The sequence below is a fragment of the Rousettus aegyptiacus genome, unplaced genomic scaffold (assembly GCF_014176215.1).
Source record: "Rousettus aegyptiacus isolate mRouAeg1 unplaced genomic scaffold, mRouAeg1.p scaffold_m13_p_1, whole genome shotgun sequence".
In the NCBI taxonomy this organism is placed as follows: Eukaryota; Metazoa; Chordata; class Mammalia; order Chiroptera; family Pteropodidae; genus Rousettus; species Rousettus aegyptiacus.
In genome coordinates, this window is record NW_023416284.1 from 77989708 (window position 1) to 78015766 (window position 26059).

At 33.6% G+C, this 26059-nt stretch overlaps 1 protein-coding gene across 1 annotated transcript in view; it reads left to right on the forward strand.

Annotated features, from left to right (window-relative positions):
• The window catches only part of OFCC1 (orofacial cleft 1 candidate 1), a 274965-nt gene that overhangs the window by 30216 nt on the left and 218690 nt on the right, over positions 1 to 26059 (forward strand). The window contains exon 7 of the mRNA XM_016138235.2: positions 1703 to 1869. Coding sequence (XP_015993721.2) covers positions 1703 to 1869 — 167 coding nt within the window. The remainder of the gene's footprint in view (positions 1 to 1702; positions 1870 to 26059) is intronic.

Genomic DNA, 26059 nt, shown 5'->3' on the forward strand with positions numbered 1-26059 from the left:
GATTTATTTTAAAAAATTGGCTCGTTTATTGGTGGGGCCTGACAAGTCTGAAATACTTGGGGAAGACTAGCAGGCTGGATATTCAGGTAAGAAGTTAATATGAAATTCAGGCAAGTGTTGAAATTTCAGACTTGAGTCTGAATTCTTCAGGGCAGCAGGATGGAAACTCAGGTAAAAGTTAATGTTTCATTCTTGAGTCCAAAATCCACAGGGCAGTTCAGCAGGTTGAGAACTCAGGCCAAATTTTTTTTACGTTACAGTCTGAATGCCTTCTCATTCTGGAAACTTCAGTTATTACTTAAGGCTTTTAATTGATTGGATGTGACCCATGCACATTATAGAAAGTAATCTGCTTTACTCAGAGCCTACTGATTTAAATGCTAACCACATTTCTAAAAAATTACCTTTATGGCAACATTTACACCAGTATTTAAACAAATAACTGGGCACAAATAGCCTAGCCAACCTGACATATAAAATTAAGCATCACAATGGTCGTGTTTAATTCAGTCAGGCCTCTATATGTTTAGTCTAATTTCTGAGTCAGCAAATATACATTTAATTCCTTTTTTTCTTTTTCTTTTCTTTTTTCTTTTTTTTTTTGCTGCTAGACGTTGGATAATACACTTTTATACCTATTATGTCCCTTCCATTCTGACAACTCTTTGCAGCTGGAATCCTTTGAACCCACTAAGAGCACATTTAAAGGTAGTACCTCATAGGTTTTCTAAAATCACGGGCTTATAGAAGCCTTTTGGATTTAAAGTACAGTCAAGCACTTCACCGGATATTTTATACATGAGGATATAACTGAGACATAGAAAGTTTAAAGACTTATGCAAGATAATACAGTGTCACAGGGAACGAAGAAGGAAGGCCAGCTGTCCTCTTGATACTGGAGCCCAGTGCTTTTCCAGGACCCACCTCATTTCTCTCCTGAAAAAAATGCTCTTTTCCATTGGTAAAAGGTGTCAAGCTTCTTGTTAAAATTCTAGCACTGGACACATGGGAAATTCCACAATTTATCTTCTAGTATTTTATAGAGATTGAAAGAGAAAAGATTATTTTATATCTACAGCATGCATCTAACTACATGAATAGATACATTTTGAAGGTAATACTGATTTTGGATGATAGAGAAGTAAAGTACACATACCATTTGTATAAATGCTGGCATTTCTATGCAAATAAACAAGGCAGTCCAAATAAAGTACCTCTGTGCTTGTAGAGTTCAGGAACTGTTCTCAAAAATCCTAACTTAAGAAATAAACCCAAGAGCTCTGGCTTCCCTTAAACCTATTAGTCTCCAAGCTGGTTTCAACAAAACAGCAAGTAAGTGGTAAGATGTTGAAGTAAACAACTTGTAATATTAACCTATGAAAAAGCACAGTATCTACACTTCAGGATATATTTGGTAAGTGGGAAAAAAGGATGATAATGCACAGTGGTACTTTGCTCACTTTGTGAATATGACAGGATAAACAAAGGTTTGGGGTTGTGGCTATTTTGGTCTTAAAACTTGTCCTGGGTTTTAGTGATTTCCCAGCACATTAAACAGAGAATCATTTGCTTAATTGTAGATTATGAAAAACCAAAATGTATTTCACATAAGAAAAACAGTGCTTAGATTATTGCGTGCTTAGCCAACATTAATGTGACAAAGAGTAAATGGAATGCCATGTGATTTTCTTGTGGCCAATAGATGAGAATGTCCAGAAGGAGCCTTTAGCTTCTGAAGAGTGGATGAGTTCCAGTAAGAATCTTGAACTCCACAGAGAGGACGGTGAAGCCATCTCTGATTACAGTGAGGAGTCTGAAAGATATGCTCTGAGAGACATAATTCTGGTTGGAAGTTCTTCATTAGACCAGGTCAGCATTAAAATATATATCAAGAAATGTAAAGTAATCTTTAAAAGATCAAATTGAAATGCCTATTTTATACATGGTCTGATTTTACTTGTCGACATTCCCCTTCCTAGAACACAAGATTCATGACTTCTTGGAGTCTTTGCCCTTATTTTTATACACATTTTACCATGCAGAACTTATACTACTTAGCAGTATCAATCTTGGCCCTTTAACAATTTAGTTTTTCTTCTACTATTTTTATTTTGTTACAATACTAATTTCTAGCATATTATAAAATCTCTATGATGAAATCCGAAACCAGCATATAGTTACTTGGATAACATTAAGGAACTACTGGGACTTGTTTGCATAAGCACTGTATTAATAGGTCAATTATCCAGTATTTGTGAAGTTGCCATTTATGGAATTTAATTTGCACATTTTAACTGTTGTGACTCATGCTACAAAAGGGAGTCTTTAGCCCATGGATAGTGTTGGCTTCAGAGACAACTTTTTCATTTTCTTCATCTGTCATTTCTATTTATGTATAATATAGCATTATGTGTTCAGATCCACCAAAGAGAGGAAAAGTGTTCTATGTAGTCACCTTATCTATCTCAAATAAAAATACAAGAACTCCACATGTTTAGCTCTAGGTGAGGTGTGTGTGTGTGTGTGTGTGTGTGTGCGTGCGTGCGCGCGCGCACGCGCGCGCATGGTTTTTTTTTGTGAAAGGTAAGCTGATTCAGGCTGCAGAGGAAAAAATATTACCAGGTGAAACAGTCTGTTTGCAGTGGTCTTGTATAATAGCAGGTCACAAGTGAAAATATTTTCTATTTCAGAATTAAAAGAATAGTTTAGTTTGGGGAGGAGGTATTCTCTAATTTGGAGTATGGAAAGTCCATAACACAATTTATTTTCTTCATTTGTTCCATTTAGATCAGAATATCCTAGGTACATTAAGTTAACATCTATTTTGAGCTTTCTCAAGTAAATGATCCTAATTAGCAAGTATAGACTTTCTTAATAGGCATCTGGATAGCTCCTGTAGTAAGCCGAATTGTGTCCTCCAAATAGAATATATCCAAGTCCTAACCACTGGTACCTGTGACTGTGATCTTATTTGGAAATGAGATAGTCGCATATGTAATTAATCTAAGGATCTCCTGGTGAAATCATGCTGAATGCAGGATGGACCCTAAATCCAATGAGTAGTATCCTTTTAAGAGAAGGAGAGATTCGAAACAGACACACACAGTGGGGAAGGCCACATGAAGATGGTGGCAAAGATTGGAGTGACACCCCTAATAGCAAAGGGTTTCCAAGGACTACTGCAGGCTTCAGAAGCTAAGGGAGAGTTAGAATGGATTGTCCCCCTAGAGCCTCATGAGGAATCAACCTTGATAACACTTTAATCAAACCTCTGGCCTCCATAACTGTGAGATAATAAAATTCTGTTTTTTTAAGCCACTAAATCTGTGATAATTTTTTACTGCAGCAGTAGATAACTAATAAAGCTCCAAGGTGGAGAAGCCCATGAGCTAGGTTATTCTTCTATATTGATGTTTTAATATACTTTGCATCTTTATCAAGGCAGAGCTCTTAAAAGACACCGAGGTGACAAAAGATTCATGGCTCTGCCTTTTAACAGTTCAGTGTATTCTGATACATTAACAGTTCAACATTTCCCTTTTTTGTGTGCCTTATGATGCCATTAGATGCATTTTAACTTACCCCATGCTTTCAAGAATGGATGCATACATTCCTTTAGGGTATGTGGCTGATATTTTTCATATCCTCATTTTGTAAAAGGTAAACTGAGGAGCAGATGCTCATGTGCTGCTCTGTGGTGAGGCTAACATGCAAAGGGCCAGCCCAATGACAAGAAGCCCAATAAGATTAAAACTCAAGGTTACATTTTTACAACTTGTCAGGACAAGTTAAAGGTAAAAACATTCATGAGAATATATTTTTTTCACAAAGATGACTATTATTCCCTTCTAACAACAAAGTTTATGATCCTTTCAATGTCCTTTCCTAATCTATGTATCTTAAATTATGTGCAATTTACCTAAACTGCCTTAATAAATAACTATGTAGAAAATGATGTGCTGATGAAAGAACATGTGGACAGATTGATATGAGAGAAGGAAGCTGATCTTTGTAGTCAGAACTCTGAGCCCTGGCTTTGGCACTTATAAGGTGTGAGATCATAGGTAAGTCACTTGACTTAGGTGACCTCAGTTTCCTCATCTGTAAATTGGGAAAGGGATACGTATGTCAGTGCATTTTTAGGAGGATGAGATGAGCCATTCATAAGGAATCACAAGGTATGTGCTCATGAAATGATAGAAGCACTACAGAGAGAAAAAGATTCTAAGGCCCCTTCTCAGGTCAATGCATATTATGTTCTTCACCTTCACTGTGTCAGGAAGTTCCATGAACACCCATGGCAACATCATATGCAGGGAAAAAAAGCTTCAGATTTGGTATTAGAATTCACAGCTTTCATCCCGGGTTTTCATATTTAGATGAACTTGAACCTCTGTATGAAATAGGGCTAAGTAACTTGAACCTCTTATAGTTGTGGTGAGGATTAAGGAGATGTGTCCAAGTGCCTGGCAGTTAATGTTTTCCTTTTCTTATGACTCATTTTATATATTTGAGATTGTCACTTATTCTTACTTTTCATTGCTATTATAATGGTGAACTAATATTTATAAAAGTCAAGGTGTTTAAATGGAGATGGGGAGATCCCAGCTAGGGTGAGTGTTGTTGGATGAGTCCCTTCTATTAAACTATTTATCTATAACTATTCATTTATATAGGGACTGGAATGATTGCTTCTTCTCCAAACATTACTGGGCCTTGTAGTGGTGAATGTGAGTGTGACAAAAGAATGTATATTACGAAAGGAGATTAAGAGTGTCTTTACTAAAAAATTGCCATGAGGACTGGGCTGAAAATGGTCTGTTATAGAGATTACTATGTGAAAACTCATCAGATCTTTCAATCCTGACAGTTGACATGCATCTTGGATTTTTTTTAAAAAAGAGACACGCAAGAAAAAAACTCTCATGTGTATAGTAAAAATACTTTCTTAGTAAACTTTGTGACACTATGAGGCCCCCAAAACACTTATTGTGGGACAGAATAGGTCACAAAGGGATTAAGAGTTTGCCTTCTCACTTTGCAAAAGCATTTTGTGTGTGTGTGTGTGTGTGTGTGTGTGTGTGTGTGTTACAGAGCCCAGCTGGAACAGTACCACTTACTTATTAGGAACCCTATGTGAAGCTGATTAGAAAATCACTCATAAAGTCCACCTTTAGTTGGCAGGGGTAATAGCGATGTTAGAAATTACACAATCACACTTGAAACAATAGGGAGTATCAGCCTAGGTAAGTCACCCTAGGTAAGTCAGCCACTAAGGACCTTCAGAAGTACTTGGAGGATAACTTTGGTTGAGGTTTCTTCATGAAGATAGAAAGAAGCCCATGAAATCTGGTCATTAATGTTACCACTTATTAGTTCACACAAATCAGTCTATTTGAGATATACTGGTTCTGTAACCATCTCAAAAGGATGCTACACTGACGTTTCCAGTCTAAGGCAATGGAGGCAGCAGGGCACCTCAGGGCATGATGAGATTATGAGGAACAAAAGCAAACGAACAGTGGTGACTTTCAAGGAACATATACTCTTGGAGTCAATTGAGAAGATTACATTTCAAAATGTATGCAAATAACGAAATATTATTTTTATTATTATCAAAGGGCAATTTAGTTGCCTGTGTATATAAAGCTGCTTTAGAAATATTTGTGCTGACTTGTTATACACTATTGATATTGGAAAGCTTGTAGGAAGGATATTATGAAATGACTGAGGTCTGGGAATTATTCAATAAAAAATAAAACTAATAATTTGAGTACATATTTAAAAAATTAATCGCAGAGGAAATCTGGGGAAATAATATATTGTTTTTCAAATAACTACTGAATGAGACACAAAATAACTTCATTTTAATTTTTAGCTACCAAGAAGTATTTTCCTGGACATTTCTGTATGTGGTGTACCTGTTCCAACTTAGTTGCAGATAACTAGGTTTTCCTCTGAGTTTTAATTATAAACAGCCTGTACATTTAGCTTATTTAATTAGAAACCCATGCTCTCAAGAGTTTTTTTTAATGATTCATGCTTAATATGCTATAATATGTCATGAACATTATTTTTTATCTTGATTTAAAAAAAAGAAAATATAGCATTTAGTGTAGTGGTGGAATAAACATGTTAGCCTGAAGTAAACACTTCCAGGGAAACACTCCGAAAAGCTTACTAGTGTACTGGCAGCTAACTCTACTTTTCTAAAATCTGCCTGGTATTTGGTAATGGGTGTGAATCAAATTTAGCATTTTGTCTGAGTAAAAGTCAAGTCTGAAAACCCGAGTCTTGAATATGAGAGAAAATGTAACACTGTAAAATCCATAATAAAATCTCTATAAATAAAAGATGGATTTTATAAGATACTTTAACAGATTAACCAGTATATTTTCTGTAAGCCAGAAATATATATCCTACTCTGTGGTTAGCATAAAAATCTTTCTGGAGGAAAAATGGATTTTTTAAATCACTGGAGACATTTACATGAGTTAAGCTTCTACTTTTTTACTTAACCAATATAGGAGCTCATCTATCATTCCTTAAATAATACATTAAATATAAATATAAAAGATATAATGAATAAGACTATAAAGAGAAAATGAACAGGAGCACAACATTATTTCATGGTGAAAAAAGCAGTAATGATTTTCCACATATTAATTCAAGGAAAACAATAATGACACTGCCACAGTTTATAGTTTGTAAATGTCTATCACATTCGGTGCCTTTTTCGAGGTGGGCAGGAAAAGTGCCATTATACATAAATGTGAAAGATAGCTTTCCAGACTAAAAATGTAATTTTACAAAATAAAAACTCATGGAATCATTTTCAATTTTAATACTTGATTAAGTCTATACAAGAAAAGTTTGCTGTCTAATTTCTGGAACTCAAATTTTTCCTTATTTAGTTTCCATTTTATTTATTTATTTTTAAGTTTCTCATTAGTTTCTTGGCACACCTTTTGAATATTCCAGAATGTTCAGAAAACAAAAGGATTCAGATGGAGGCATTCTTGCCAAAGCTAACTGGCATTCAGGGAGAAGTAGGTTACCATCTAGAATGAATAAACACATTTTAGTGATGTTATCTTTGCTCTGAAAAATTTTATCTAATGCACTCACAATTAGTTGCTTATTTACTTACTGTCAATTCACATTTTATAAGCACCTCTCAATAAAAAGCTTTTGCTTTACTTGAAAACAAAAATGATGTTACTTTTTTCACTAAGATTTATTTTACATACTACTTTTTTTTTGCTGTAATTATAATATTTTTAGCTAATATTAGAACATAATATAGTCTCCATCTGTGCTTTCCTCCTTTGCAATAGTAGGAGCTACTGAAGCTAAGAATTAGGCAACTGAGGTCACTGAAGAAATTTATATCATTAAAAATTATGTGAGCCTGCAGCATAACAGCAACCTATGAATGAGTCCAGCAATTAATCCTACTACCATCAGGCAAACTAGGATGGTTCAAGCAGGTATCTCTGGTGGTCAGGCATGGCCCAAGGCTCACATTTTATGTACTTTGACATTGGAGAGGCTAATCATGCTTCAAAAATCTCCATGAACATAATTTTTTACAACTATAAATTCAGTAGACTGTCAGAGAGCTTGAGGTTATATTATTGAATACAAATCTGAAGAGCAGAAATTTTTTATTTTTGATTAGGGGCTGATAACTTTTTCTTTAGTACTTAGGTAAGCCATAGGGTATGACTCATGTGCTCTTATGCAAATCCAGGAGCCTAACAGGACATGTGCCAGGAAGTTACCCCATTCATGGATGGAACTGGGCAAAAGAAGGGGACAGGAGACTGTGTATTGTCATGATTTGGAGTGTAGATTTATATGTGTTTATAGAACCATAGGTAGGAAAAGACAAAGTAGGAGAACTGGATAATCTTCAGTAGATTGTCATTCTATTGACTTTTTATTCTAAACTCCTGTATTTAAAATGATCGTAAAGTGGTTTCCAACATCTCCAGCCATTTCCCTTTGTCTTTCATTTATATGTGGTCCACCACCACCACCAATGATCAAGTTTCCTCAAAATTCAAGGCAAGCTCAAATGGCTGTCAGTTAGCATTTTGACCAGAGATCTTGTTACTTTTAGTAAAACAAATTAACATCTCTGAAACAAAGATATTGATGGAAAGGTTTCTTGTTTGTGTGTTTTAGAACAAAGCACACTACTTTTTATATAACCTGCTTTCAATTTCACCATATTGGGAATGCCATACTCAACTTGATTTTATGTATAGTTTTAAAACAAAACAGCAACATGAGCTTGATAAATGATTTAATAATGAAAATTTGTGCTGAAAAAAGAGAAATGAAAATACTATATAGTTTTCAAGAGAACCCCCATATTTGATATTAAACACTTACATTAGCACTTCAATAAATAAGTCAAGATCTTATGCTTTATTACATAGACTCCTGTGCAGTAAGGGCCATATCTTTTTACCTTGAATACCAAGCACTGACAGAAAACATAAAGTGTACATTTTCCCAATGCTTTTTGAATAAATGAATGAATGCATGAGTGAGTGAATGTTATAGATAACTGGTAAGGTAAAATTATCATGGATATCATTAACGTATAAATGTTCTCTGACAGCAATTTTCTCTAATATAGTTTTAGTGTCATAATATGGAATATTTTGATTTGGTAGTTTTATGCATATCATCTAAGTTACTTTTTAAAATATTTAACTCATAAAATAGAGAAAAAGTCAATTTATTTTTCAGATTTATTGAGGTATAATTTAAAAAAATTGTAATATATTTTAAGTATCCAATATGATGATTTGGTATACATATTTGTGGGGGGTGTGTGTGTGTGTGTGTGTATGTGTTTGTGTGAGAATGCTTAAGATTCACTCTCTTAGCAAATATCAAGTGTACAATGTAGTATTATTAACTATAGTCACCATGTTGTATATTAGATCTTTGGAATTTATTCAACTTATAACTGAAAGTTTATCTTTGGCCAACCTATTCCCATTTCTTCCACCCTCTAGTAGGGTGGCAACCACCATTCTTCTCCCTGTTTCAATGAGTTAGACTTTTTACTTTTTTAGATTCCACATATAAGTGATACCATACAATATGTATCTTTTTCTGTCTGGCTTATGTCACTTATCATAAAATTCTCAACAAATTATGTATAAAGGGAACATGCCTTAACATCATAGAGGCTATCTATGACAAGTTCACAGCCACATAACATTAAATGGTAAAAAAGTGAAAGCTTTTCTATATCGTTAGGAAAAAGACAAGGGTGCCCACTTTTATCACTTCTTTTCAACAATGTACTGGAAGTCCTAGCCAGAATGGTTAAGCAAGAAAATGAAACAAAAGGCGCCCAAATCAGAAAAGCCCTCTTTAATATTATTACAGCTAACATTTATTGAATACCTACTTATGTTCTAAGCACTTAGAGTAATTTAACTCACAATTCTCTTAAAAAGATAATATTGCTATCTCCATTTTATAGAAAACTGAGGCACAGAGAGGCTAAATAACTTGGGAAAGGTTTTACAACCAAGAAGTTTCTGAGCCAAGATTCATACTTTAACAATTTTAACCATAACACTATACTTTTAGTGACAGTTTAAAGCGTTCAAAAAATATGGCTTTTTAACATAAAATTTTCTATCATTTATCTGGCATTTTACGTTTTGGAGGGTGTGACATTCCAAGCCAATTGAGAGCTTTCAACATCCTTTAAATTACTTTGTAGACAATTTGGACCAATATATTTTATGAGGGCAGTTGTATTTGGTAAAACCGATAAAAACAAAGTTTGAGACATCTTTACAACAGCTTAAAGACTCAATGCCATTCCTTGAAATTTAGCTGGCAAAATAATATCCAAAAAAGAATGATTCACAAAATAATCATTTCTTTGTTTTTGTAAATACAGAGCATTTACAAATTTTGGCTAACATTTTTATCCTACCTACCACTGAATTAACACCTTACATCCTTCCCCACCTTAAAAAGCAATAAGGACTGTCATACCCTAAATATAGATCACATTAAAAAACAAAACAAAACAAAGCACATGTACAAAAAAATTTCTTCTCTACAATTCTTAGCTGGACACATACTATTATCATTTCTTTTAGAAAGCCTAATTACTAGTTCTTCTCTTCTCAGAGTAAGTGTCACATCTCTTTCATGCTCTGTACCCTTTGAACTTAGGAACTTGGGTATGTTTGTGTGTCATTCTACCCAACACTCAGCCTGGAGTTCAATATTTGCTAATTAGATATTTATTGAATAGGTATTTGATACATAACATCAGATAAATGAATAGCTGCAGAAAAATCTCCTAACCTACATCTTTATAAGGTCGTGAATCCAATTAGAATTTTCATATGTTAAGACTAAACAAAGTGAGCCACAGTGTAATCATTACAGCATTGTTGGCACTGTTCTTTGTATTCTTTGACTCTAGCTGCCATAACAAAATACCACGGACTAGGTGATTTAAACAGATATATATTTTCTCACATTCTGGAGGCTGGAAGTCTTAGACCAGGGTGTCATAATTGGTTTCTGGGGAGAGCCCTTTTCCTGGCTTGTAGACAGCTGCCTTCTCACTATACTTCCACATGGTGAGGAGGGAGGAAAGGAGAGATGGAGAGAGATAGAGATAATGAGGAGAGAGAGAGAGAGACAGACAGACAGACAGACAGAGAGACAGAGAGAAAGACAGAGAGGCAGAGAGGCAGAGAGAGAGAGAGAGATTTCCAAAATCTCTTCTCATGAGAACACTAACCCCATCATGAGGGCCCTGCCCTTATACTTCATCTAAATCCAGTTATCTCTCAAAGGCCTTATCTCCAACTATAGTCATGCTGGATGTGAAGGCTTAAACATATGAATTTTGCAGGAACACAATTCGGTCTGTAGAATTCTTCCTTTAAAAAATACTAGATTTTCATAAAAACTTTTCTATATAGATCTTAGCTCATGAAAAATTCATTTACCCTGAGTACTGAAGAATGTACTTGTTTCACAAACGTTTCAGCTGAAGTGCTTCTTCTAGTGGCTGAGTGCTTCGTTTATTTTAGGATAGAGCTTTGAATGGGAAAGAGGCCTGAGGCTGAGAAAGAACCCTGCTCAGAGATGGCTGGACTGCCAAGGCACTGAGAACTTGTACTCCTTCTTGCCTATAAGAGATCCAAAGTAATTCTAAATATTCCTGGAAAAAGATTTTGACATGCACTTTTAGGAGGGACAAAGTAAAATAAAATTGCTTATTTTATTGCTGATATTTATAAACTTTTCTTCAATCATTTGAAATTCGATTTGTACCATAATGACTCCATGCCATCTATCAATTTGGAAAGGATGAAATCTTTTCAAATATGTGCTGAATATATACCATTTTGCTATTTAGATTGCTCACTTTGAGTGTTTTATGTGTTAGAATACAGAATGGTACAATGAGGTGAAATGTGTGTGTGTGTGTGCGTGCGCGTGCACGCATATGGGGGGGAGAGAGAGACGATTTGATTTATCAGTAAAATTGCTTAAGGATCATTAAAATGAAAAAAAATGAAGATATATGAGAAAATAATCTTAATGAGGACATTTTGATGCCATGTCCTCTCTACCGAGTCTGTTGAAATGTGAGTTTTATGTAAATTTTGCACAAATCCAAGGAAATCTCAAGTAAGCTGAATCCTTTAAACTTAAGATGTTGAGTAGGTACCTTTACAATGATCTCTCCAGAAGGAACTGTCAGACTGCAGGAAGCCCCATTTTCAATATGTCTGCATAACACCAATTAATATTAACAACATTTATATCTGAATATAGAGAGAAACAGCCTTTTTAACTTTCACCTATTTTTTTTCTCTAATAAGTTATTACTGACCACAATGCTCATTAGTGGCATAATAAAAAAGAGCTACTGGTAAATAATAACAATTCTTTGTAGTTATACAGTGCCTTTGATCAGAGCAGCTCAAAGCTTTCTGACTCATTAAGCTTTGAAATACCTCAATGAAGTATGAGGGTCTTAGGGATTACTACCCTCATTCTGTAAACAGAGAAACTGAGGCATTTGAAAGAAACTATCCCAAGGTCATTCAGTGATTTGGTGACAAAATCAGGGATATGATCTAAAACCAGATGTAATTAAAACAATGCTCAGCAGAAACCAGTAGTTTCTGAGAAATTGTTGAAAAACTTTATGTAATAGCAGCCTGGAAACATTTTTTTTTTTAAGACATGCTTTTCATTTAGTTTTTACTTAAATTATTTCTTCCATTTAGTAATGTAGTGCTTTCCACAGCATCCTGTTTTAGATCCCTTAATGTTGGTCAATTTCTTTGAGAATTCTGTTTTGCATTTCTTCTATAGGAAGAAAAATTAATTATTAAGAAAAAAATTAATAGTTAAAATTAATTATTAGTTAAAATTAATAGTTAAAATTAATTATTAAGAAAAAATATGAAAATAATTATACATATATATCCATACCTATATATGTTTTGTCAATTAAATGCCAATCAATCTCACCTACTGATTTTGAAAAACATTCTATAAAAAGATACTATACTTTATTGCAACTTTCATGTGAATGGAGTTTAAAAACATAGACCCTATAATACTATTAATTTTTTTCAAAAGCCAACTTCACAGTTCCAATTAGAAATTACACTCAGAAGATGGCAAATTGCCTTCTCTTCAAAACTTGTCTCAAGAGAAACTTCATTGTGTGGTTTATTGGAAGAATAAAAATTTATCTTTTAAGTGATTATTTTTCATTGCCCCTGTACTCTGTTATAGTTACTAAAATTTTCAAAGACATGTGCCTTGTGATCCCGGTAGAGTGCAGAATCTTTAAAGGCTGGGATTACCTTTTCTTCACACACGTGCACACACACGAAATTTTCTCTGTCTTTGTTCCCATTCTCTATTCCCTACTATATCACAGTTTTACACATAGCAGACTTTTGAGATTGTTTATTGATTTCCTTGTTATTTGAAAGAAGGTTTACTTTTGTCATACTGTTTTGTTTTTGTGATATGAGAGGCTCCCTTATTATCTCTGGTGTTTTTCAGATGAAATCCAGTGTCACTGCTTGTTTAATTGTGGTCCATCAGCCTTTTTCAGAATATCTCCGGTGCTAATTTGAATGCATTTTTCTGGGTACCAATACAGACTTTCTGTCTCATAATCTCTATAATAGGAGCCCTAGAATGCATAAATTTAACATAAACCTCTAGGAGTTTCTTATATACATTAAATTTAAGACCTTTTCTTGTCTTATAGAAAATACTTCTACAACATTTACTATGTGGCAGGCATTGTTCTAAGTACTTTATGTATAACTTATTTAATTTTTATAGAAACCTTGGAGATATTATTCCTTTAAAAAAGTATCTTGCTAAGAACATGAATTCCTATTTTCCATATACTTTTGTAATATACTAATTATAAATGAGATGACAAGATGATGCTTATTTCAGAATTAATTTATAGAAAGTTGCAAAAATAATATAAGAGGTCCTGATTACCTTGTACTAAGACCGAATTGCTTTTTAAAAATTATCATTGGAGTGGTAAATTATTTCATTGTAGAGTGAATTTATTTGATATATCTTTAGGTCTTAGTCATAGATAATGGCATATTTTTAGAAAAATTTTGGAATTTATAGTCATTTTTCTATTGTGACTTTTTATTTTTAGAGTTTTAAAATTTACTTACTAATAAATTATCTTAAAAAAACAGTAAAAATTTTGCCCAAGAATGTTTTCGAGACAGTTGAGGAAGTTTAAAATGAACAAGGTATTAGAAAATATTTAAAAATTAATGCTGCTACTGTAGTCAAGACAATGTGGTATTGGTGAAAGAACAGACAAATAGATCAATGGAACATAACAGAGAGTCCAGAAATAGACTCACAAATATAGTCAATTGATTTTTGAACAAAGGAACAAAAGAAATTCTATGGGGAAAAGATACTCTTTTTCAACAAGTGGTACTGAACAAATGGATATTACATGACAAAAAAAAAAAAAGAATCTCGACACAGACCTTACATTTTTCATGACAATTAACGATGAACTCAAAATGGATCATCAACAATATATGTAAAATGAAAAACTATAAAACCCCTAAAAGATAACAAAGGAAGAAATCTAGACGATCTTCAGTAAGGAAATAACTTTGTATATACAATACCAAAAGCATGATATAGGAAAGAAATAATTGATAAGCTAGATTTTTTTTTTAAATTAAAAACCTCTGCTTGTGAAAGAAAGTATCAAGAGAATGAAGAAACTAGCAACAAACTAGGAGAAAATATTTGCAAAAGACATATTTGATAAAGAACTATTATCCATAATATACCAAGAACTATTAAACTTGACAAGAAAATGAACAACATAATAGACATATTAAAAGATGCTCTATTTCATATGTAACTAGGGAAATGCAAATTAAAACAATGAGCTACCACTGTATACCTATTAGATTGGCCAAAATCCAAAACATTGATGACAGGAAATGATAGTGAGGGTGTGGAGCAACAAGAACTGTTATTTGTTGCTAGTGGGAATGCAGAATGGTAAAGCCATTTTGGAAGACAGTTTGGCAGTTTCTTACAAAACTAAAATACTCTTACCATATTATATTGTAATCGCTTTCCTCAGTATTTATCCAAGTGAGTTGAAAATTTATGTTTACACAAAAAAACTGCCTACTGATGTTTATAGCAGCTTTATTCATAATTACTAAAACTTTGAAGCATTCGAGAAGTCATTTAATAGGTGAATGGATAAATCAACTGTGGTATATCCAAAACAAAGAAATATTTTTAGCGCTAAAAATAAATGAGCTATCGAGTCTTGAAAGACATGGAGGAAACTTAAATGAATATTACTAAGTGAAAGAAGCCAATCAGAAAAGGCTACAGATGATTTTTCAACTATATGACAATCTGGAAAAAGTAAAATAGGGAGGCAGAAGTTTGGAGGAAGGAGTGAGTAGGCAGAGCACAGAGAATTTTCAGGGCACTGAAAATTATTTTTTATGATACTGTAATGATGGATACATATCATTATACATCTGTATAAACCCATAAAATGTACAACACTAAAAGTGAACCCCTATGTAAACTATGGAATTTGGGTGATAATGATGCAGCAGTGTAGGTTCATTAGTTCTGACAAATATATCACTATGGTGGGGGACCATATCACTATGGTTGATAGGTGAGGAGGTGCTGAGTTGGCGGTGTCAGTGGCTATGTGGGAAATCTCTGTATTTTTGCACAGTTATGCTGTGAACATGAAACTGCTCTAAAAAACACTGTTAAGCCAGCGCTAATTTTGTAATGTGTCATAATGATATCATAGTTCTGAAGAAAATATCTCCTTTTTAAGAAATATACATTGAAATATTTAATGGTTACATGCCAAACTGTCTTTTATTTCAAAATTTTGCAGTCATTGTATATATACATATATATACTACATATTATACATATAAATGAAGGAAATGTGACTAGGTTTAATCATTAAATCTAGATAATGGGTATATACTGACATATAATTCTCTCCACTTTTATATATTGACATTGCTCATAATTAAAAGTAAAAGCCAATGCTTTTATCTAATTTCCACACATTAGTTTATTTTTGAATGTCAGTCAACTGAGACCATTTAGTTCACCAGTCCTTAATTCTGGCAGATCATTAAAACCACATAAGAATTAAGTCAGACTTTCTGGAAAGTGCTGAATGGGACCTGTAATGAATACTTTAAGAACAAATATGCATCAAGGATTGAGAACCTCTGTTTTAACTGCCCTCTTCCTGGTTTCTGGAATAAAAAAATGATGTAATAAACAATTTTTTTCATGGCACCTGCAAGCTCAGTCCTGTAACTATGAGCCGTTTCCAACCATAAAGTAAGCAGTACCATGGTAGTTGCAGCTTCCCACTATTGTGGTTATGTATAACAGATGATATGTAGGTGGATAGATAGAATAGATTTTATATATATATATATATATATATATATATATATATATATATATATATATATATATAAACTGAGTACCTACTACATGCCAGGCATCATGGCGAGAAGTTTTGTTACATTATTTTTTTCCACGAAACCTTGTGCGATTGGTGTGATGATCCCCATATTTCAGATGAAGAAACCGAAGCTGAGAACTTGTTATTCTCTCCTTATTTTTCACCCAGAATTCCCAGATGCTCCTTTTCTCCTTGATTCCTCAGATTTTCTTTCGTTACATTTTTTGAGGCAAATGGTGTAGCATTTTGCTGTAGAGATCTGTGTTGCTGCAGAATCGTGGTTCGGAACTAAAGGGGTACGAGACTCCGAGAGATGGAAGAAAATGCGGGAACCATAGGCAACTGCGACATAGCTCTTTGTTACATCAAGGATACAGCCCACCACACAGGGCGGCAGGGTTATGCAGCAAAGGCGTGGCACCCCCTCGACTTGCGGAGGTACCTTTTTATACACTGGTTAAACAATAGTGTCACACTGCCGGATGATGGAAACCTGTGCACGCGTACCAGGCACCGGTTTGTATAAGGGGAGAAGTGCTGAGTTTGTTCCACTCGAAAGTTAGCTATGGGTGAGAGGAAGGAGCCTAAGGATGGCCATTCTTTTTTCTCCACACAAGATCACACATGAATACTCTTTCCAGTCTTTGTATCTGTGTTTTTTTTTTTCATTCTTCCTGGCTTTCTTTTAGGGTCATTAAAACCCAAAGCTCACATTTGAGAGAATTGACTAAAATATATTTAAACAGCATGCCATTCAAATTATTATTTAAAAAGCAATTTTCTACTGTAGATTTAGAAACCAACAGATCTCTTTTAGCTAGCATAACTTCTGATTAACTAATTTAATCTGTGCAAAATTACATAAGCAAACCTGAAACAAGCCTCTATCAATTTTTTGCCTTTGGATATAATATAATATTTTAAAAAATGAACCAACTAGAGTAATTAGCCCCCAGGCAGAGCAAATGACTCTTAATAGCCATCTCCCACACATTCCTTTGGTGCGAAGACTGAAAATGGAAATAAAAATGTGGCAGCCCATGGGTTAAAGCCCTGCATGTGCCCTACTAAGCAACGGTTTGGAATATTAATACCTAGGGTTAACTTTACAGAAGTTCAAAATGGGAAGAGAATTGATATCTTCCCTTTAGGCTGCCAAAAGCTCTCTTTCGATGAACTATATGATTTTCAGTAGTGCTTGACTGTGCCTATAATTGCATGGAGAGACTTATTTTTCAGTTATTTAGTTAATTTAATTTTTATTTTGTTTCAATTCCATTATTTGCAGCAGCATAACATCATGAATAAAATATTCTAATTGTAGTTGGTAGGAGTCAACTTTTTGTTCTGAAAAGGAGACATAAGCTATGTTATAAAGACCCTACCTCTAGTGGGTAGGAGGTCTGAGCCCCAAAGTTCAAACCAGCTCTGTATTACTGGGGCAAAACACGTAAGCAATCTGGAAGTTGGTTTTCACATTTATACAATTAGAGGGCTGGATTTGATCATATCTAAGGTCGTTTTTAGTTCCTAAATTTTACGATGCTACTTCGTATTTAAACATAGCAGTTATTATAGGTTACCAAAAATTATTGTTATTAAGAAACTCCAAATTCATAATATGATAGGGATTTTTTTTCTGTGTTAATTATACATTACACAACTATTGCTAAAATTTGTGTAAGCATTAAAACCATGTGAGCTGCGTGTTAAAATGCAAATTCTTATTTGTTGGGTTTGGAATGTGACCAGGAACGTATATTTTAAATAAGTCCTCAAGATGATTCTGATGCAAATTGTTCTCAGGTGATGCTTTGGGAAACAATTTCTTATAATTTCTATCCTTTCTATCTAATCATCTTGAAGGAACAGCCTTTCTTACATTCTTGATTCTTGAGAATCACTTCTGATTCTCACCTAAGGAGAGGGTTTTGTCAGCGTAGAAGGGGACAGAGTGATCAATATAAAAATACTAAGGGAGTGTCTTTGAATAGCTTTATAGGTGATTCCGAAATAATGCTTTAACAGTGGTGGGGCGGTGGGGGTGGGGGTGGGTGAGTGGGCATCGTTCAGAGGGAGCTTGACTCTCTCCACAATTAAGAACCATAGATTTGAATAATATGATTACGTATATGAAACACTGAATAATTTGCTTTAAATTATTTTGACTCAATGTGTATATTATATTGTAAAACATTATAGAGAAAAAGGCAAAACAAAGAAATTTTTTCAGTGAATGCAGTGTCCTTGATCTTAAACGAATTCGACCTTTCTTGCTCTGGGTCATAGCTATTCCCCTACTAGCCAAATTCCCTTTTTTTCTCTAAACCAATTGTTTGTTTGCTTTTCCTTATCTTCATAATCTTTTCAATAACTAATTTTTAAACTTTTTTTGGTTTTGTGTATTATTTGTTTATGTTCTACTTATTGATTTCTTTCCTCTTCATTAGTTCTTATTGTATCGCCCTATAGAAGTGCAATAGACCCCCACTCCCACCCCATATTTACCTCATATGTTGAGATTGATGATGCCACAAATACACAGCAAGAAGGTATAAAACGTTTATTAGTTATATAATGAGGCTTGCTGGGGAGAGCAAGACGCTCACATATGGGTCCAAAAGTAGCTTGAGAGAGCAAGGAGGTGAAATGGCTTTGCTTTTGTGGTTAGGCGGTGGGGCTGGGTGAAGTTCCCACATGCAGCAAGTGCTTTCACAGTTTCAGTTTCCCACTGACAAAAATTATTGTTATTAAGAAACCAAGGGAAGGAGTGCCTGGAAATTCTTATTGACTTGTCCACATGTGGAGTAGGAGGTTAGGGGAGAGGGATGGAGCTTGAAAACTATCAGCAGTCAAACATCAAAAAAGAAGTCAGTCTGTTACATCTATGTTTGTTTACTTTGGGTCAGTTTTTTTTTTATTATTACTTTTTTAATATTTAAGATGAAAACACATCAACAACTTTATACCTCTTCCCCACAATGTAAATTTTAAAAGGAACAAATTTTTTTCTATGTACTTCTTTGTTGCATTCAATGAATTTGGACAGGTTATGCTTTAATTATCATTTAGCTTAACATATTCTTAGTATTTCCTTTGACCTATGGGTTCTTTTTAGAAGCATACTGTTTAATTTCCAAATATTTGGGCAACTTTTCTAGCTACCTTGTTGATTTCTAAGTTAATACAGTTATAATCAAAGAAAATACTCTCCATTATGTTAATACTTGGAAATTTATTATAACTTGAATGTTTCATGTGCACTTAGGAAGACTGTATATAATGCTGTTGTTGAGTGTAGTGCTCTCTAATGGCAAATAGATCAAGGTGTTTAATAGTGCTGTTAAAATTTTCCACATTTTTACTGTTTTTGTCTTTTTCTATGTATTGAACTTTTCAAGAATAATTGTGGATTTGTCTATTTCTTCTTGTAGTTCTGCCAGCTGTTGTTTCATATGTTTGAAAGCTTTATTATTACATGCATACACCTTTAAGGTTATTGTTTCTTCCCCTTAATTGTTAGAAAATGTCCTTGTTTATCTCTGGTCATACTCCTAGTCTTGAGTTCTACTTTGTTTGATGTTAAAATAGCCACATCTCATTTCTCATGTTTAGTATTTTCATGGTTTATATTTTTCATTTTTTTTTACTTTCAATATTTTATGTTCAAAGTATACTCTTGTTAACAACATATAGTCAGGCCTTAGTTTTTTATTTAGTCTGACAGTGTCTGCCTTTGTATTGATATTTAGGCCACTAACATTTAATAAAATCACTAATATGTGAATATTAAATATATCATCTTGTTATTTAATTTCTATTTGTCTTGCCTATTTGTTCCTCTGTTTCTCTTTTCTTACCTTTTTGGTAAGTTTGTTTTGTGGTGGATCAGGTATATTTTTTTTGTCATATATTTTATCTACCCTATTGATGTTTTTATTATGCCTCCTTGAGATTTTTTTCTTTAATGGTGTTCTAGAGATTACAATATGTATTTTTAATTTGTCATAGTCTGCCTTCAAAAATATTTTATTGCTTCAAAAAAAGCTTAAGAAGACAATAATATATTTCTAATTGCAAACCTCCATGCTTTATACTCTTGATATTATTTATTTTACTTTTAAGATGCTATAATCCCCAATACATTGTTGATATTATAATTTTACTTCAAATAGTAAATAGGCTCTTAAAGAAATTAAAAGACACAATATTTTTTAAAACATAAATGATGATACATTATAAATGTTCTTTGTATTTTCCACCATATTATTATTTCTGGTGTTCTTTATTCTTTCTTGAAAAGGTGCACTTAAATCTGGTATCACTTCTATTCAGAATAAAGAACTTCATTTACTATGTCTTATAGTGCAGAAATGCTTTGGTTTGGTTGAAAATATATTTATTTTGTCTTTATTTTGAAAGACATTTTTGTTAAATATGGAATTTTAGACTAACGTTTTTTTCTTGCAGCACTTTAAATATGCTCTTTTATGGTCTCCATTGTCTCAATTGTGAAGCTGGCTGTAATTCTTGCTGTTTCAATATATAGAATTCAGTTGATTGTCGTTCAGAGTTTCTGTATTTGAAAATTCATCTACTAACTAAAATTTATGTGTAACTCCTAAATCAATAGTTGTGGCACATTGTTGTAATTTATGGACACATCAGATTGGCAAAAAATTTGAGTCCCCTGATGTGCAGATTTCCAGAGGTGGTCAGGGTAACACTTTGTCTTCTTGTTTTAGCTCTCCTACTGTAAACAAGGATTCTTTCTGTGATATAGTGTTGTGTTTCTTTGATTTTTTAAACTGATAATTTACTGTTTCAAATGGACCCCAAGTGTACTCAAGTCTATCTGGTATTTCTGAGCACAAGGAGGCTGTGATGTGCCTTATGGAAAAAATAGGTATATTAGATAAACTTTATTCAGGTATGAGTTATAATGCCATTGACTTTGAGTTCAATATTACTAAATCAACAGTATAATAAATCCAGAAAATAGAAAAGAAAATTTATCCACTCTATATTAGACTTCTCCAGAAAGTGCTAAAGTGACTTTTATATTACTTGATGAAGCAATGGAAAAGATAAAAATAGTTAAATTTGTGGGTTTATAAGATGACTTTATGATTTAAAAAGCATGAAGGGCAGTGTTGTTGTGAGACTAAAAACCAAATAAGTTTATGGTGATATTTTCTAGGTTCAGGAAAATGTTAAACCCATTTCAATTAGTGCTACCTGACTCTCATGCTTCAAAAAATGATAGAACATAAAAATGTCAAACATGCAGGTGGGGCAGGTTCTGCAGATCAGGAGTCCATGGAAGAATTTTCGAAATATCAGCTAAGTGTTACAGAGGTAAAGGTTATGTGGAAGAGCAGGTTTTTAATGCTGATGAGACCAGTCTGTTTTATGAGGATGTTGACAATGAATATATATGGTGCAAATCACGTTTCAGTTGATGAAAATGTGACCAGAGGCTTGCAGGAACCTAACCCTGTAAATCCCCTAGGAACAAATAGTTCAATATTCACTAACTCAGGGTTTTCAGTGACTTTATTGAACATAACTATTACAAATAACAATAATCAACTATATATTTTTCTTGCTACCTTCATGATTTTTCTCTTTATTTGATTTTCATCATTTTTATTCTGATTCTCCTTTTTTTATGTTTACTGAATTATGTTTGCTGAATTTCTTGGGTCAGTAGTTTTTGTGTTCATTAATTATGCAAAATTTTTAGCCATTTCTTTCTCAAATATTTCTTCTGTATTATTCTTTTTCTCTTATCCTGTTGGAACTCTATAATGTTAGACTATTTGATATTATATCATAGATCTTGGATGCTAATTTTATTTATTTATTTGTAATTTTTTCCTCTTTTTTATTTCAGTTTACATTTATATTAACCTGTTTTCAGTTTCACTGATATTTCCCCTCAGCTCCATCCAGTTCACTAAGTCCACTGAAAGAGTTGTGGTTTTTTTTTTTTATTATTATTGATATCCTATTCTTTCTTTTTTGGAATGTCTTTTTGACTCTTTGCAGTTTTCATCATCTGCTCATGAAGATTGTTCATCTCTTCCAATAGGACTCTTTAACTTATTTTTAATAGTTGTTTTAAAATCCCCATCAGATAATTTCAGCATCTTGTCCATCTCTGAGTATGATTTTATTGACTGCTTATTCTCTTAATAATACATAACATTTCCCTGCTTCTGTACATCTTATAATTTTTAAAAATTAAATGCTGGAATTCTTTAAAAGAAACAGTAGACTGAAATAAATATTATTTATCCTAAGAAAATGCTATCAGTATTGGAGTTGACTCAATCTATAAGCACTCAATCAGGTGTTTCTGGGTTTTGTTGTTTCATTAGGTAGAATCAGCTCACCACAGGCCTCAAATTATCTTATGAGGAGATCAGAACCTTCCCTTAAGTGGGGCTTGCGACTGGAGTGCCAGAGGGTTTGTTTCAGTTTTTCCACCCTCATCTTTTCAATAGTCTCTATGTACTTGCGATGTTGGGGAAATAGTCTCTCTTAGCATTTCTGCCTTTTTCCTCTACTACTCAGTCTATGATCCAGAATAGTTTGTGTTTTTTCTCATTCCTGTTGCATTCTCAGTATTCAGTAGGTCTGGTGTTTTATGTTTTGGGCATAGGCAGTCTCTCTCAGCTTTCTTGTTCCATTCCTAATCTTTCTCACAAGTACTCAGTGAAGGTCCATGGAAAAGAATTGGTAGTTGGAAGCAGACCCCCGTTCTCTTTTTTTTTTTCCATCTGAAGCTCCAAAGCCTTCTAAATCCTTATGCCAGCCCACTTCTGGTCTTACAAAATTAGAGAAATAGTTGTGTCTTGCTTACCCATGTCTGTATTAGTTTCTGTCTCTTTCCACTGCTCTGCCGAAGATTAAAGCAGCCAAGGATCTCTTTTCTCCTAAGAGAAAATTATAATTATCTGGATTTTATTAGATTATGTTTATTGGTGAGCTCAGTTGTCAAATAGGCTTTAAAAATCTATGATTTTTTTTAGATTAACCAGGTTTATTTTATTTTTAGGGTGGGAAGGACATCCTCTTGAGACTTATGTAGTAGGTAGAAGCAAAAGTCTTTCTTGGCTGTATCTTCATAATCTCCTTTTCCCTTGATTTTCTCTTTACCAAACTATTATTTTAACTCATGTTTCGTTTAATAACAAACAAGCACAATGACAACTATTTCTTGGCCATTCATCTTTTTGTCTCTCTGGTCATAAATATTTATCCCCCCTCAACTATAAAAATAATATTTCTTTGGTTTCTCCATTTATTTTTTCCTCAGTCTTTTCTCAACCCACTAATATTTAGTTTTCAATATAGCCTCCACCAAGACTTTTCCTGTTTCTGTGACATACAATTGCCAAATCAATCACTTTTCAATTTGTATTTTATTTGACCTATTGCGTTCAAAATGTTAGAAACTTCCTGCTTTGCTGAAATCCCCTTATTGCTTGGTCTTATGACCTCTCTTACGTCTCTAAGTTCTCCTTTTCAGTCTGTCTTTAGAACACTGTTTTTCCTGGAACTCTTTCTCACCCAGACTTTTTTCATACTCTACACACGTACTGTGAGCTATCTCATCCACATTCAATAGATTCAGCTTTTAACTGAAGAAGCAATTTATATCTCCAACCAAGATCTCTGTCCTACTCTCCAGAGCTGTATATTAAACTACCTTCAAGGCAGACCACTGGATGCCCCTTTTTCTTTCTTCTCTTCTGTGTCAAACCTCTTCTACTTGAATTCTTTAGCTTATTGAAAATTACACCACCCTCTTTGTGGTTATCCAAACTAGAAACATGGAAGTCATCCTTAATCCCACCTTCTCCTTAATCAAATCAACTACTCAGTCCTATTCATTTATCGCCCATGCATTTCTCCAATCTCATTCCTCCTCTCCAACTTCATTGTCACATCTCTAAATTTACAACCCCTACTACCTGTTACCATGGCTATACCTTCTTTATCCATCTCTCTGTAGTGTGATTAGTCCTCCACAGTGCTGCTATAGATTCTTTGTAAAATGGCAATCGAATCACTTCCCTATTTAAAACTTGTAATTGTTTCTTGTTCATTTTTAATACCTAGCACTTAAGAGACACTCACTAGTTTTGAAAGAATGAAAGGCAAAACTTAAAATTACATTGAAATATATTCAAGATCTTTTTTTCTCTGATCCCTCTCAACTTTTCCATCTTGATCTATTTTTCTGCCCTTTATACTTTATCAAATCTTTTATAGTTCCAGGAATAAGCCTCCTTGCCATTAGCATGTTGTTTATTTTTTTCTGAGACATCTGCCTTATTAAGGTCTTCCAGTAAAACTCAAGTAGTCCTTTCCTTCGGTTCTAAACCGAGTTTTGTAGAAATCTCCATTCCAGGAATTAATTATTTGTTTGCTTATGGGTTAGACTCCCATAAATGACATACTCCTATAAGGAGAACTTTGCCTTTTCTACCTTTTATCTCAGCATCTAGTAAATTGTTTGTTATACAGTAAAACCTCAAAAAAGTAAAAAAGAAAAAGGTGTGTGTTCAAACCATGTTATGACATACTAAACCAGGATCTGGTTGTGACATATAAAACCTATGGGGTTGGGTTCTTTCTTATTGATTAAAGATACTTTTTTTTGATTAGAAGAAAATCATTTAAACCTGGAAACCTATTTAGGGATTCAATGATGATAAGCAGAAGATGTTAGAAATATAATAACTTTTTGTTTTATTTTTTAAATTTTTATTTTCAGTTAGAATTGACATTCAGAATTAGTTTATGTTAGTTTCAGATGTTTTCTGTTTCCTTTGTGGAAGAGGTAATGGAGAAAGAAACTATTGAGAAAAGTAGTCTTTAGCCTAGCTGGGTAGTGTGAGTTGAGTAGAAACAGGAAGAATCTCACAGTCTATCATTAATATAGTTTGGGCAGATGGGGGAAGTTTTGCTGATCTTAGAGCTTGCCAGAAGGGTTTGGACAGTCTAGGTCAGATCAACACCTGGAGGCAGTATAAGTAAAAGAAAGTTTAGGGAACTAAAACACTAGAGAGAAGAGTCAAGGATATGTCAGCAATAACAGTAGCAGCTAACTTGATGAGAGGTACTTTTCAGTTTTTTAAATTTAGCTTTTAAAAAATATCTTGATACATTTATGTAACAAATAGAATAATAAAACAGATTAATTATTGACCTTGTGATTTTAGTAAATTTTATTTTTTTTATGAAACACATATGCAGATGGATTGTAAATGGTAGTCCTTTTGAGGTCTGTTTTCTTGGACGGTATTATTGTTCGTCTTTCTCCATCTTCGATGCACCACCTGAGGCAATGATAGGTGAGTCATCCCAGGTTTGGTTCCTGGAAGGGAATGGCTCATCTCTGGAGGCTGCCTTAATATTTCCAGATTGAAGAAAGATATGAATTAACCAAGAAAGTAGGAAAGCATGTGGGGATCAGTCATAATACCTTTAGGTAAAACAATTGAAAACATTTAACCTATTGTTTTCAAAATTAGAAGCCAGACAAATGGGCTTTCTGTCATGTGATAAAACATAAGAATAAAATTTAACAAGTTACAAAATAATGTATTTGATGGAGAAAACTGCCATCTCTTGTTCCACTTATATGATCTTAAGGAAGTTATCTGAACTTTCTGTGGCTCAGTGTTCTGTAAAACAATGGAAATTATACTTGCTTTTCTTCATATGTTGTGAAAGAAAAACTCGATAAAGTAGATGAATGTTTTTAAGAATTTAAAATGCTACATCGAAATAAGTTATTATAATTGTGGTATTTTTATTTTTATAGTCCAGGTCCCGGATGCACCCAGCTGTCTCTTAGGTGGAGTTCTTAGAATGATATTTGGTCGTATGATGTGGAATAGTAAGTCAGAGGCATGACATGTAGGTGAGAGCACAGGCTCTGGGATGGACACACTGGAGTTT